The sequence below is a fragment of the Myotis nattereri genome (assembly GCF_964212035.1).
Source record: "Myotis nattereri genome assembly, chromosome: 1".
Classification (NCBI taxonomy): Eukaryota; Metazoa; Chordata; class Mammalia; order Chiroptera; family Vespertilionidae; genus Myotis; species Myotis nattereri.
This window is the reverse complement of record NC_138075.1, coordinates 186,774,870-186,790,644: the sequence shown is the minus strand read 5'-3', so window position 1 is coordinate 186,790,644 and position 15,775 is coordinate 186,774,870. Positions and strand designations below refer to the sequence as shown.

The 15,775-nt window shown below is 39.0% G+C and overlaps 1 protein-coding gene across 1 annotated transcript; it reads left to right on the top strand.

The window, feature by feature from the left end:
* On the top strand, positions 1–13,785 carry ENAM (enamelin; the record flags this gene model as incomplete). Its single annotated transcript, XM_081111503.1, has 8 exons — positions 1–54; positions 1,933–2,001; positions 2,125–2,169; positions 2,842–2,883; positions 4,353–4,628; positions 5,635–5,697; positions 7,319–7,369; positions 10,939–13,785. 8 exons carry the CDS (start codon positions 1–3, stop codon positions 13,783–13,785), a joined length of 3,447 nt encoding a protein of 1,148 aa, XP_080967629.1.
* Positions 13,786–15,775: the final 1,990 nt, after the last annotated feature.

Genomic DNA, 15,775 nt, shown 5'->3' with positions numbered 1-15,775 from the left:
ATGTTGCTGCTTCAGTGCAGACATGGAACCTCTTTTCCTAAGCTAGATAACCTGGTGAGTATTATCATTTATTTTTCCTTATACACACAGGTTTTATATCAAACTAAATCTTGTCAGAAATATACTTGAGGGGATAAAACACTTTAAATATGTCAGAAGAAACAAAGGATTTTTGAGTTGACAGATGAGATGGAAGAAGTAAGAACTTATGCAGTAATTGTATTCCATAGCAATCATTATGAGTATTATTTTCAGCTCAAAAAATAACTAATCAGAGACTTTCACCTAATCATAAACTTTTTAGAGATGGAAGGAATCTTAAAAGTCACCAACATAATATATTAATTTTACAAAAGAGAAAATGAGTGGCATTTTATATTTATAAAATATAACACCAAATATTCCTACATGAGTGTATAACATCAAAAATCTAAGTGACAGCTACTATAGAGATTGAATGGATGACTAAGCAAGCAAGAAATTAAACATCAAAAAGTTCCCCAAATCTTAGGCCATAATCTTAGAAAGTATGTTTAGTGGGGGGGAAAGCATTCACTAATATTCTCTTTATTAGCTTCCTATACTAAACTCACTAGTTTCAGTTGTAATTTTTAATTCTCCACAATGTTATGATTCTGAAAATCTTTAATTAGGAGAAAAGGTATTTGCATATTACTACTTCCTTTGTTTAATTACACTCTCCCAACTTCTCTGATATATAAAAGGTAATTGATTACACTTAAAATTTAGGAAAATGTTAAAGTGTCCTTTAATTATATTTTTGGGAAGCAAGAAGAAGGCTGAGCTTTGGCTCAAATCACTACTAGATGCATTTCATGCCTAGAAAGAAGCAGGCACAAAAGGAATAAAAATGGTGTCTTTATGCTGGTAACTATGCTAGGAATTGTGTTGTACCTGATATACCATGAAAATAAATCATTCTGACTAAATCCTTTATCGTCCTCTATTGTATATGCAGATAGAACAGTTTTGTTTTTTTTTAAGGAATTAGCTAAGGAAATGCTTCAGAATAAAACTTGTTCAAATATGTAAAATACAAATTCTAATTATGCATGACTTTCATAATTAATTAAAGTAAGATAAATAAAAACAATCTCCAAGCTTCATATATGTCTTCAGTTTCAATATTTCCCTCCATATGTTTAATCAAAGTATCTAACAGAAATACATTTATGGTTTTGCCTATGTTTTTTCTATTTTCCTGGCCAGCCCTTGAGCAGAAATGATTTTTCAAGATAAAATAATAATAATAAAGAAAAAATAATAGAAGAAAAGGATAGGATTCTGGGGTATTCCAGCTTTTTTAATTAGCCTCTATATATTGGAATGTTGTCTATAGCACCTTAGAAAGTAGCTTAAAGTACTGGTTTTGGAGTGTGCCCTCATTGAAACTGAGATATTCTGGACAATGAATATAGTCAGACATGACGATGCCTTTCTAAACCAGCCTAGCAGCTAGACGTTCAAAACCAGCAGGATTCATATTTTCAGGAAAACTCCTAATTTCTTATTTCCACGTTCCAGTGCTATGAGCCATCTTCTCTATTCTCAAGCATCAAGCATCAACTCTCTCTCTCTCTCTCTCTCTCTCTCTCTCTCTCTCTCTCTCTCTCTCTTTCTCTCTCTCTCTTATTTCTCTCCCTCCCTCCTTCCCTCCCTCCCTCCCCTCGCACAGTTCCTCCCTCTCATCTCTCCTTTATACTGTGACCATTTGGGCAGCTTAGAACAGTACCAGGTAATAACTACCTAATAGTTTCTTAATGTAAAATTAAAATGGCAGCAGAGGCCCCTCTCACTGTCTGTTTCTGCACTCTCCTTGACAGACAGGCGGGCTGGTGCCTAAATAAGTGCAGAGTACCCCAAGCACAATTATTTCACAGTCCAAAAATAAAATCCAGTTTTTTATTTCAGGTACCAAGTGGAAAAATGAGGATTCTCCTGGTCTTTCTAGGTCTGCTTGGTAATTCTATTGCTATGCCAGTGAGTATATTTTTAAAATTTAGGACTTTTTTGTGTGCTCTATTGTTACATAGCTTGAAGAAAATTATTGGGCTTATTTCAACTGACATTCTGAATTTGTCATTGGTATCCTTTCACTTCCAGATGCACATGCCCCGGATGCCTGGATTTAGCAGTAAAAGTGAGGAGGTATGTATGTGCAGTGTCTGGGGACAAGTTTTCCACAGCCCTGTCCTGAGAGTTCATTTAAAAAAAGGAAAATGTTGGAAAACGTTCTGGTATAAAATGTCTTAAGAAAGAGGTAGAAGGAGTGAGATTTGGAAGACTTAAACTCTCAGATGAAGGCAAATAATCTCTTCAGCACCATCCCACTTATGTATTTCAATATTCCTTCTCAAATTAAATGTATTACATTAGATAGCTTTTTTGCTAAGTTGTCAAGACTCAAAGGTAGCCATTTTTACCAAGGGTTGTTAGACATTTAAGTATATAAATAACTTTTACATGACGTATACCCAGGATCATTAGCCAAACTCATTACTCATCAGAAAGGAGAATCATCTTTTTATAGAATTATCACACTCTCAGATCCTGAATTCCAAAAAAGCGGAATTGAACATTTAACAGCTTCAAAGTAGACAAGATTTTTATTCTCTATTATTCTTCTCAAAATAAAATTCTGAGTAAAAAATTAAAATGTCATAGAAGTTTTTATTGCATTTAACTTTATTAATAACCAGTAAAATATATTATGACTCTTGCACCTTAAAATCAGAAATTCAACTTGTTTATTATGATTTGTGGATTGATTGAATGACAATGTTTCACTTGTGCCACATTAATGGGTTCCTTTGGTCACAGATGATGCGGTATGGTCAATTCAACTTCATGAACTCCCCACATGTAAGTTATTATGTCTAATGATCTATGCTTTCTGATGATTTCTTGTTTACATAAAGATAATTACATTGTAACTATACACACATTTTAATTATAAGAGTTTCAAGGAGGGACGTGGGAGGCTGGCCAGGGCATGTCTGGCCCATCTCACTCAGTCCAGATCAGCCGGACCCCAGCAGCAAGCTAACCCACCGGTAGAAGCGTCTGCCCCCTGGTGGTCAATGCACATCATAGTGAGTGGTTGAGCAGCCTTAGCATATCATTAATATATTATGCTTTGATTGGTTAAATGGCCAACCAGCCGACCAGACATTTAGCATATTAGGCTTTTATTATATAGGATTATATAGGATATGCATAACCCATGAAACAGACAATAGTGTGAAGGTCTGGGGTGTGGGAGATGGGTGCAGGGTAGAGGGGGTCAATGGGGGAAAAAGGAGGGATATCTGTAATACTTTCAGCAATACAGATACATTTTTTTAAAAACAAGTCATTCTCTTTTAAAGCCCCTCACTTAAAATTATCATCATTGTCAATTTTCTCACTTTTGACTATTGGTTGACCTAATTCTTTTAAACTCTCATTCTCGGTTTTAGTGACTTTGCCTGTAATTTGATGTGTTCACCAATTTAATTGTCATAAAATACTACATCTTAATGCAAGAGTTGCAATTTTATCTTCCATCAGTTCACATGGCATTTGCACTATGTGTGTGTACATCATCCAATAGACAGCAAGAGACAACTTAATGAAGACTGGAGATAGAAACTGGTGTGAAAACAGAGAAGGAGCATTTAAATGGGAACTGATGTTGTAAGAGGTCAATCTCTAGATTAGCATTTTCAGATTTTATTGCTACTCTTGCTTCCCCATCAACTTTGAAATTGTGGAGATTCTGATAATGAAAATGAAATTAATGAGGATTCACCTGCAATCAAGAAGCACAGGCACCATTAAGGGTGTTTACACAAACAGAATTTTTATTCTCTCTCTCTTTCCCTCTCTCTCTCTCTCTCTCTCTCTCTCTCTCTCTCTCTCTCATCATTTGCTTTTTTAACACTCTCACTTTATTCCTTTGCTTTTTCTCCTCCTCTTCCAGCCTCTTAACACATCACAGGGGTTTTGAATTTGACATCAACTCCTCTATAACCTGACTTCTACAGTTCCTAACTGTAAGGGCTTTATTCTTAAACTGAAATTTCTCACCCGATTTGTCCTTTGCTTTGGTTGGTTGGTTGGTTGGTTGGTTGGTTGGTTGGTTGGTTGGTTGGTTTTCTAGAAGACTGAATGAAATTCATTTCTATAAGATGACATGCAAGGGAATGCTAGCTAAAGATCTTGACGCTTCCATTGTTAAGTTCCATGGGATTTTTAAGATTCCTGGCTGAGTATAGAGACTGACACAAGAGGGTGGGGAGAGCCGGAATCTCAGCCTTTGTGTGACCTTATTGCTATTTGCTCCCTTGCAGATGACACAATTGGGCCCCTCATATGGTTATGGTATGCAACCCCCTCAGCTCTTCCCACAGTACCAGATGCCCATGTGGCCCCAGCCACCACCCAACACCGGGCGCCCAAAGAAACCCTCATCTCCTCCAGCATCCAAACGCCAGGGCAAGACGGATCTAGCCCCAGAGACCCCGAAGCCCAACCAGCCTCCACCAAAAAAGTCCCCACCAAAGCGACCTTTAAAGCAGCCAACGCCTGCCCCAACTCCGCCCCAAGAGGAAGCCCAGCCACCTCAGGTGAGGCTTGCCCAGCAAAATTTCAAACCAAGTCATATGGCCTCAAAGTGATTCGGAGGGCCTTGCTGCCCACACATACACTCTTCCTTTGGTGCTGCTGCTCAGCACAGGCCCTGCTAAGAGCAAAACAGAATCTTTAGTTTTGACATTTTCTTCCAAGGTGATGTTGTCACCTCCTATTCAAAACTGTCTGGTGAGCCCATTTCAGTTCTTGTTTGAGTTAAAATTACTCAAAAACTCTCACCTTAAAAAGGTCCTTTTAAAATACAGAGGTAACATGAGATAGGAATCTGAGCACTAATGGAAGAGTCTGGACACAGAGATTCAAGTTCTACCTTCAGCAGTAGAACTGGATGGTAGTAGTATGAGCTTGAGCGAGTCACTGCACTGTTCTAGACTCCAAGTTCCCCATAAATAAACAAAATGATGTCTAAGCCCCTTCCAAGTTCTACCTTTTGATTTTCTAAAATGTTGCCCTGAAAGGCAGTACTGCTCTAGTACTTCAGGATGGTCCTGACTTAAAGCACGAAAGCTGATAAATGGTGTCTCAAGATCTCCTCTCGTGTGGAGCTTCTACACGGTTGTCTTTTAGTCAGTTAGCATTTATTGTTAGACACTCTTACGGATGTAGGGAAAATTAAATGAAAAGACTCCCCTGGCTTCAATCACTTACCAGCCATGAGATTTGGGACGAGTGCATAACTTCTCTGAACCTCAGAATCTTAAGTGAAATGGGAATAATAATAGCACATATTTTCTTTGGTTATGTGAGGATTAAGTAAGCTTACCAACATAAAATACTCAGCACAATACCTAGGACATGTGTTCAATAATATTCATACTAATTGTTGTTATTATTATCATCTCTGCCCTACAATTAAAAAGCACAGTTTAGTGCAAAGGGAGATGAAGACTCCCAAGTTTCAAATAATTGTATTTACCAGCTTTGTTTTATTTTTCATATATTCTCACTTCCACATCATGATGATTCTTTCTTTCTCTCTAGGCATTCCCACCATTCGGCAATGGGATCTTTCCCTATCAGCAGCCACCATGGCAAGTTCCACATGTGAGTTTTTCTTCTCAGTATTAGAAGTGAAAAATAATATTAGCATGTTATATCTCAAACTAATATAAGTTTATACACTCTAAAACAGGGGTCCTCAAACTTTTTAAACAGGGGGCCAGTTCACTGTCCCTCAGACCGTTGGAGGGCCAGACTATAGTTTAAAAAAAAACTATGAACAAATTCCTATGCACACTGCACATATCTTATTTTGAAGTAAAAAAACAAAACGGGAACTAATACAATATTTGTATTTGCAAGTGGCCCGCGGGCCGTAGTTTGAGGACCTCTGATCTAAAAGGAATGTTATGTGCCAATCCTAGAGAGTATGGAGCAAAATCACTACATCAGTGATCATGAAGGAAAAAAGAATTTTTCAGTGACCTTTTTACTCAAATTGGTGGCATGAACACAGCCCCTAAATCATCAAACAACTGCTAGTAACTTAGTTAATGAGTTAATTTTAAAAGGTTGTACTACTTCATTACCATTTTCTGCTTCCTCAAGAGATTTGACAACACAAAGATTATCCTCATTTAACGTAATGGGGAAATTTAAACAAAATGGAATTTGAAAATCACAAGATAAGCTATGATTAGACAAAGATTTTTCCATCATATCTGATTCCTAGCCACAGCTATTTTATTATAAAAAACATACAAAATAATCTTTACAAGAATCCTTTAAAGTTTAAAGTCAATCAAATAAAATATAATATTGAAATTGCATCACAGGCATTAAAAAAATGAATTGCAAAATAAACTATTTAAACTAAAGAAATAGTAAAGACCAGTTGCTATTAAAGTAACATAAATAAATATTTGATGACTTCATTCATTGTTTTTTCTTATTTATCACCCTTATAACCAAGAAAGTTTCTTGTTAACATGGAACAATTCATTTCAATAAGAGCTCCTTACTTTTTTGCCTTAAGAAAGTTACTTCCTTTTACTGGGCATACTGAAGTAAGGAAACGAAGGGTGAATAGTTAAAAAGCAGATGAGCATGAGTCTCATGCTGAAGTAGCTATTAACCATAAAATTCTGGAAGATCTGTGGAAGTTGAACTGCTTTTCTAACCCTCCTCTGAGTAGAAACACAGCCTCCAAATTTGAGTAGAAAAATAAACTTTGGTCAAATAAAAACATTATAGTAATAATCCAGGAAGGATTGTCAATTTGTCACCCTAAATGTGAAGTAGATGATCTAAAAATAGCATCATTATTTAATCTTCATTATTACATGTTTGGACCCTAATGGCACTCAACCCACTTTCTTCCTCCCCCTCACACCTCCCATCTGGGTGTGTGTGTGTGTGTGTGTGTGTGTGTGTGTGTGTGTTGAGGTGACAGGGCCAGGTGAATGCTAGGAGATGATATTTTCAGTAGGGTGAGCTAGGATCCTTCTGAAGCAATTGTATTTACCAGTATTCACTGTCAGATTATAATTATAGTTGTAAGTATTAATAGCTGGATTGTGAGAACTAATGACTCAGATGCTAAAAGCTAACAGTGCTGACACCCAATCACTGATACGAACTATTTTAAGACACCTCAAGTCTAACAAACAAGTAGCAGCATAGGAAGTGGTTTTCTCTTGTGTTCATTGTGTTTTTCACCTTTCAGAGGGTACCACCAGGTTATGGACGTCCACCAGTCAGCAATGAAGAAGGGGGGGTAAGTACAAGTAAAGCTACATTCCCCATTAGCAGTTACAACCTTTCAGTCTCTACTTTTTTTTATCCCTGCCTAATAAGAAAACTAAAATCCAACACATGAACCTATGGCTCAAGTGCCCATCATACAAGGGAGAAAAAGTGAAATAAATCAAGCCAGTAAATATACAATAAATGTGATACATCATTTCTCTTCTACATGTATTGGAATCTTCCTCCCACCCTCCCTCCCTCTCTCTTACTCTCCTCTCTATCAAAGAGGGCTAACCTAATAACCTACGCTCCAGTGATGGAGCAACTAGTAAACAGAAAAAGAAGTAAAAGCATCTTAGAATGTTATCCCCACAAGAGAAGTAATCATCTAACTCCCTCATTGTACAAATATATCAAATCCCAGAGAAGATAAATTAATTAATTTCACCTACTGATTTAGTGGATAAACTGGACCCAGAATCTATGTCTTCTGACACAAGTTCAATGAGTTTTTTATGACACCACACTAGGAGAAGAGCCAAATGCATGTCACAGAGGGATATGCTGTTAATGTATTCCAGCACTGTGTCATCAAAAAGTCCTTGCAGTGATGGTGGCACAGCATGCCACATCTTTTTTCCTAGATATGTGCTATATCCTCAGTGAAATGCAGAAACCTGATAGATCTGGGAAGTGGGGAGTTAAAACAGTGACATTAAAAATTCTATGTTAGCCCTGGTCGATGTGGCTCAGTTGACTGAGCGTCATCCCATGCACTGAAAGGTTGGTGGTTGGTTTGATTCCCGGTCAGGGCACATACTCAGGTTTTGGGCTCCATCCTCAGTAGGGGGTGCACAGGAGGTAGCTAGACGATGTTCTCTCTCTCTCTCTCTCTCTCTCTCTCTCTCTCTCTCTCTCTCTCTCCCCCTTTCTCTCTAAAATCAATAAAAACATTTTTTTAAAAAAACTACTATTAGTAATGGCATAAGGTGCTTTAAAAAAAAATCATTGTGAAATAATCCCAAATAAAAATGAGTCAGATAATTGTATGCAGCCTAAAAACTAACACTTCAAATTTTCACAACTATAACATGAGAGAGTGAGGCTGAATGACCCAGGCAGTTGGCGTAGGTATTAAGAAATCTGTATTCCAACTCCGGAGACCTTGTCTGATTTCCTACATGTCAGAGACATCGCCACAGCCATTTGTCTCATCATCTCCATCCACAAATAGAGATTAAAAATACTTTTCCCCTAGAGTGTGTCTGTTTTTAAAAGAAAAACTAAATGACCTAAATGCCACACAAATGTCTAACAAACACACTAACAGAGCTCATGATGATTGCATCACTCATGAAAAGTTTATTAAACACTTCCCCTGTGCTAGGTACCTAGAAAACAAAGCTGAAAAGAATGTTTTCACTCAAAACCTTCACATGGGAGAATCAAGTGGGAGAATCCCAGGAAAATGGGCAATTGCAGTTCAGTGGGGTAATGTTATAGCAGAAGTCTATGCTGCTGGGGGCACCCCAAGTAGAACTAATTCTGCCCATGGAAGTCAGGACAGAGAAGGGAGCATTCAGACTGAGTCCTGAGAATGAGTCAAGTTTGCCAGGAGGTACAGATGTGTCAGTGAGAAGGTTTGCTATGAAGAAGCTACGTGCAGAGGCACTGAAAGACAGAGAGAATAGAGCATTCAGAGAACTAGTTGTAATTTTCTTTTTATTTTATGTATTGTGATAAGAACACTTCACATTTGTTACCCTCTTAACAAATTTTGAAGTATACACTACAGTATTGTTGACTATAGGTACAATGTTGGCAGATTTCTAGAGCTTATTCATCTTGCTTAACTGAAACTTTATGCCTGTTAATTAGTAACTCCTCATTTCCCCCTCACCAAACCCTGAGCAATCACCATTCCACTCTTTGGTTCTATGTATTTATTTCAATCACCTTATATAAATGGAATCATGCTGTATTTGTCTTTCTGTGACTGACTTATTTCACTTAATATATAATACCCTCAAAGTTAATTTATGTTGGCATATATTGCAGTTTTCTAGGGCTGAATAATATATATATATATATATATATATATATATATATATATATATATTACATTTTCCTCATCCATTCATCTGTTAATGGACATTTAGGTTGTTTCCATGTCTTGGCTATTGTGAATAATGCTCCAAGTAGCAGCTGTGATTTACAACCACATAAAGTACAAGGAGGAGGAAATGAGGCTGAATGCAATAGTTATGGGCCAGGTGATTATTTAAAATTATTATTCATTATTATTCAATTATAACTCTTGTTAGGCCCTCACCAGTATCAGGCACTGAGCTTTACATATATTATTTCATTTGACTCTCATGAAAACCTATGAGGTAGATTGTTTTTATTATCTCCATTTTTCAAATAAGTGCATTGAGAGCCATACTACTAATTCTGGTGAACTGGGATTTTAATCCATATCTGTCTAGAGACCCACTCTTCAGCATGACACTGTACTGCTTTGTATGTTAGCCAAATGTTTAGATTTTATCCTGTAAGGCAAGGGCAACCTTAAGTTATATTTAGCCCAGCCAGTATGCCTCTGTGGTTACACATGGGCCCATGAACCAGGAGTCAGGGTTCAATTTCCAGTCATTGCACATGCCCAGGTTGCAGGCTTGATCCCCAGTAGTGGGTGTGCAGGAGGCAGCTAATCAATGGTTCTCTCTCATTGTTGATGCTCCTATTTCTCCCTCTCCCTTCCTCTCTCAGAAATCAATAAAAATATTTTTAAATTAAAAAATAAACAGGAAAGTGACAGAACTTTCCCACACACCCAACCCCCAACCTCCACTACTCTGGTGGCAATGGAAAGGCAAGGTTAGAGGTAGGTAATATTACATCCAGAGTAACCAGTAAGAAAACTATTGCAATAGTTCAGGGGGTTGGGGGATAAAGGAAGAGGGAACAAAAGAAGGAGATTAAAAATTTAGAGTTTATAGGATGTGGTCATTAATCACTAGATGAGATAAAGGAGACAAACAGAAACAACTTGGGAAACTGAGTAAATCATGGTGAATACTACTTAGATATAAAATATTGGAGAAGGAGGTTTGGGGAAAGATGAGTCTAATCTGGGTACATTCTGTTGGGGGGACTCATGAGATCTTCAGTGAAGCTGTCTTACTGTCTTAACCTCAGGAGAGAATGGGATGGGCCAGAGTTGTGGCTTTGGGAGTCATTGGCATGTATTCGTAGTAAAAGAATTCGGCTGCAATAGCTTGCTCAAGGCAAATGTGTAAAATGAGAACCGGAGAATGAGGATAGAGGATGGAAACCTTTAAAAAAAAAAAAATAGCTTTAGAATACAGGACAAGAAAAAGAAATCTGAGAAGTAATGGTCAGCAAGTACAAAAACCAGAAGGTAAAAGGGTCATAGAACCCAAGGAGGGATCAAATGTCAAGAAAGAAAGCTTAAGTCATTAGTGTTAAAAGAAGCATGTGGCTGATAAGGTTTCCCTATCACATTAAAAAATTCTGAGCACCACCTGGTGGGAAGCAGAGAGTAATTATCAATGTCTATCTTCTTCCCTACAGAATCCTTACTTTGGATATTTTGGATATCAGGGATTTGGGGGTCGTCCTCCCTATTATTCAGAAGAAATGTTTGAACAAGATTTTGAAAAACCCAAAGAAAAAGACCCTCCTAAAACGGAAAGTCCAGCCACCGAGCCCTCGTCTAATTCAACAGTTCCTGAGACTAACTCTACCCAACCAAATGCACCCAATCCTGGAGGGCGTCCGGGTGGAAATGACACCAGCCCAACAGGAAACAGTGGCCATGGGCCCAACACTGGGGGCAACCCTACAGCTCAAAATGGGGTCAATCCACACCCTGCAGTTAATGTTTCAGGCCAGGGGGCACCAAGAAGTCAAATCCCATGGGGCTCGGGTCAGCCAAATATTCGTGAAAATTACCCAAATCCCAACTCTCCAAGTTTTCCTGTGGGAAGACAATGGCGTCCCACTGGTACCGCCGTGGGACACAGACAGAATGGGCCTTTTTACCGAAATCCAGTCCAAAGAGGTCCTCGGTGGAACTCCTATGCTTGGGAAGGCAAGCAAGCTGTTCGTCCAGGATATCCAATTTATCGCAGACCATATGCTTCCACTGCAAGAGGCAATTCTCCCAATCTTGCAGGAAATCCAGCAAATTTCAGAAGAAAACCTCAGGGGCCAAATAAACACCCTATGGGAACCAATGTTGCCCCTTTTCCCAAACATGGTACTGTTGGTCGCAATGAAAAAATTCAAAATCCAAGAGAAAAGCCATTAGGTCAAAAAGAACGAGTCGTCATTCCTACAAGAGATCCAACTGGCCCCTGGAGAAACTCTCAAGATAATGGAGCTAATAAATCAAACTATAAACTGCCTCCTCCTGAGGGTAACAAGCAACTCCCAAATTTTAATTCTATTGATCAGCGTGAAAATTCTTATTACCCAAGAGGAGATTCCAGAAGAGCCCCAAATGCTGATGGACAAGCCCAGAGCCAGAATTTGCCCAAAGGGATTATTTTAGAGCCAAGAAGGATCCCATATGAATCAGAAACTAATCAACCAGAATTGAAGCACAGTATGTATCAGCCTGCATACCCTGAGGACATCCCTTCCCCTGCAGGAGAACGTTTTCCTGCTGGAAGAAATACTTGGAACCACCAAGACATCTCTCCACCTTTTAAGGAAGACCCCAGCAGGCAGGAAGAACACTTACCTCATCCTTCCCATGGCTCTAGGGCAGATGTGTACTACCCTGACTATAACCCCTATGATCCCAGGGAAAACTCACCATACATTAGAAGCAATACATGGGATGAAAGAGATGATGCGCCCAATAATATGGGACTACCGGAAGATCCGCTATACCCCATGAATACTCCAGACCCAAAAGAGACAGTGCCTTATAATGAAGAGGACCCAATTGATCCAACTGGAGATGAACCTTTTCCAGGACAAAGTAGATGGGGTGTGGAGGAGTCGCGCTTTAAAGAAGGCGCCCCAGGTAGGCACTACAAAGATGAACAGTATACCTCAAATCGACCAAAGGAGTACCTTCCCTATTCCTTAGATAATCCGTCGAAACCCAGGGAGGATTTTCCTTATGGTGAATTTTACCCCTGGAATGCAGATGAGAATTTCCCTTCATATAATACAATTCCCACTGTACCACCGCCTGTGGAGAATAGGGGCTATTATGCCAACAGGCCTGTTGGACAAGAAGAAAGCTCTCTGTTTCCTTCTTGGAACTCCTGGGACCACAGGATAGAAACCCAAGGGCAGAAAGAAAGAAGACCATACTTTAACAGAAATGTCTGGGATCGGCCAACCAATTTACACAAAGCCCCTGCTAGTCCACCACACCAGAAAGAGAGCCCGCACTATTCCAGTAACTCCCCAGCTGGGCTTCAGAAAAGTCCAATATGGCGTGAAGGTGAGAATTTGAATTATGGAATGCAGAATACTAGGTTAAATTCACCAGACAACGAACACTTGGCTTTCCAGGACTTAATTACTCCAAGTTATTCAGCAGGTCAAAAAGAAGCACATTTATTTCACCAACACCAAAGAAGCCCTTGCTGTGCTGGTGGCTCTGTTGGACACAAGGACAACCCACTCGCTCTACAAGACTACACTCCATCCTTTGGTCTTGCACCAGGGGAGAACCAAGACACCAGTCCCCTGTATACAAAAGATAGCCACACTAAGCATGCAAGACATACCATCTCCCCGACAAGCAGCCTACCTAGCCAAAGAAACAGCTCAGAGAAAAGACAGCCTGGAGAAAGTCAAAACCCAACTCCTTTTAGAGATGATGTGTCCACTTTGAGGAGGAACACACCGTGTTCTATAAAGAATCAACTAGGCCAAAGGGGAGTTATGCCTTTTTCTGAAGCCAGTTCCCTTCAATCAAAGAATACACCTTGTCTCAAAAATGACCTTGGAGGAGATGGAAACAATGCTTTGGAACCAATATTTGAAGGCAACCAGCTTAATGAAAGGACTGTTGACCTTACTCCCGAGCAGCTTGTTATCAGCACACCTGATGAAGGCCCCAAGCCAGAAGAAATCCAAAGTGAAGTGCAAGGAAATGAGGGTGAAAGGCAGCAACAAAGACCATCTAGTATTCTACAGTTACCATGCTTTGGCTCCAAATTAGCAAAGTATCACTCCTCCAGCCCTGGAACTCCATCTAGCATTGGAAGGCAAAGCCCATTCAATGGAGATTCAATAATGCCTACTGAAATTCCTGACTCATTGGCTGGGTTAGCTACTGGCACCCAGTTTCAGAGTATAATTGTAGACCCATATAATGTAGATGAACACATTCCATTTGATTCCCTTCAAATAGGGACCAATCCACAAGACTGCTTACTACTTCAGGCCTAGGAATTACTGTATATCAACTGAGCATTCTTTGAAGAAGAAAAATACCTGATATTTTACAGTGGTTCTCAAAGTTTTCCCTGAAGACTTGATTAAATATCTGTCCCGCTTGGTGATCCTTATGTTTCCCCCCATTCCAACAATAGGAGTAGTGACCCAGGTGGTGCTGATGAGGTTGGGTTTCTTGGAGTCACTACAACCAGTGCTACCACTATTAGTGCAGACCTTAAAAAACAAGCAAACAAAAAGGCAGGAAGATTATGACCACCACCACCTTGAAACTTGGAAGCCACTTGTCTGGGTTAGTTTCCCTTTGCTTGCTGATTCTTCTTTTTTCTCTCAAAGTCCCATATTTGCAAAATGCTGGTTTTTGCAAAAAAAAAAAATGGTTTTGCAAAACAGAAAAGCAGATGAACTTTCCATTTTGTGTATGGAGATCTGTGTCAGTATAATCCTGATGATTGTACATTTTATTCTTGTGTTGGTCTTTGTCCATTTTTGTTTTTGTTTTTCCCTAGGTAAGGTTCTCTTTTGGCACTTTTTTCTTCCACTACCTCTTTTTTTCTCTACCTTTATTATTTACTTTCTTATTTTCCTTCTTTTAATTCTATCTCAACTATTCCATATTTAGCTTTCTATTGCTTCCCTTTCCATCTTTATATCACTTCTTACATAGTACGCTATCTTTAACCATCACTAGTCTTTACATCTACCTCTTTCATTTTTGTCTTCCTCTCTTCCCCCTTTGTTCTGTCTCCTAATATGTCACTTGTCAACCAATCCCTTTCTTCTCCGACTCTTTTCTTCCCTTTATCTTCCTCCCTACTGTGCCATTTTCCTATCTTAAGACTGCATATCTCTCTCCCTTTATTATATCTTCTCTCTAAGCTCCATCCTACTTTTTTTTCTTGGCCTAGCCTAAACATTTTTGTAGAATATATTTCAGAAATAGTAGACACTGGTACCTACTTTCATTTTTGATATTCTTAGGGTCTTACCAAGTAAACACAACTCAGTCAAAGGAACACATTCAAGGAGAAGTATAGGAGGAAACAGGCTTGTTACCCAGAACAAGCAGCAGGGGAATAAGGCTTAGGAAAGTAGATAGGGCCAGACTGCCACTCTGTGACTGAGCACAAAAAAGACAAGGACTTGTTATATCCCATCACCAACTCATCATCTGGGAAACACTGTCCTCAATCAAATAAAGGAAACACTCAACAGTTACTTTTCTTTAACACTACAGTATAAGTGGTTCTAGCAATGTGTGCTACTAGAAACATAAAGACTTTTGTTGTTGTTGTTAATCCTCACATGAGGATATTTTTTAAGAGAGTGGAAGGGAGGGGGGGAGAAAGAGAGGGGGAGAGAGAAAGGGAGAGAGGAGAGAGAGAAACAGAGAGAGAAAGAGAGAGAGAGAGAGAGAGATAGAGAGAGAGAGAGAGAGAGAGAAACAGAGAGAGAAACAGAGAGAGACAGAGAAGAAAGATCAATGTGAGAGAGGCCCTTGCTGTGCTGGTGGCTCTGTTGGACTGTTGATGATTGACACATCAATGCGTTGCTTCTCTCATGCACCCTGACTAGGGCCAGGGATCAAATCTGCAACCCAAATATGTGCCTTTGACCAGGATTCAAACCCATAACCTTTCAGTGTGTGGGCTGATGCTCTAACTGCTGAGAAGCATGGGCCAGGGAAACATATTTTCATTCTTCATGTCCTACTAGAATTATTTGCAGACACACTTTCTTCATACCTTGATTAAATAGTGTAAATTATTTTGTAAAGTAGACATTTTTATATCGCATTGCTTAGAATACATCTAGGTATTTTGTTTTTATTAATGGCATTTGGCCCACTATCTATATATTCTTTCCTAGAGAAAAATAATTCTCAGAATTACCTAGAAAGTTACCTTCTAACTCTAAGGAATTCTTAGGAGAAATTTCCTGGGACAGATTTCTTTGTATTTTTTTCTTCTTCTTCTTAGGTCAT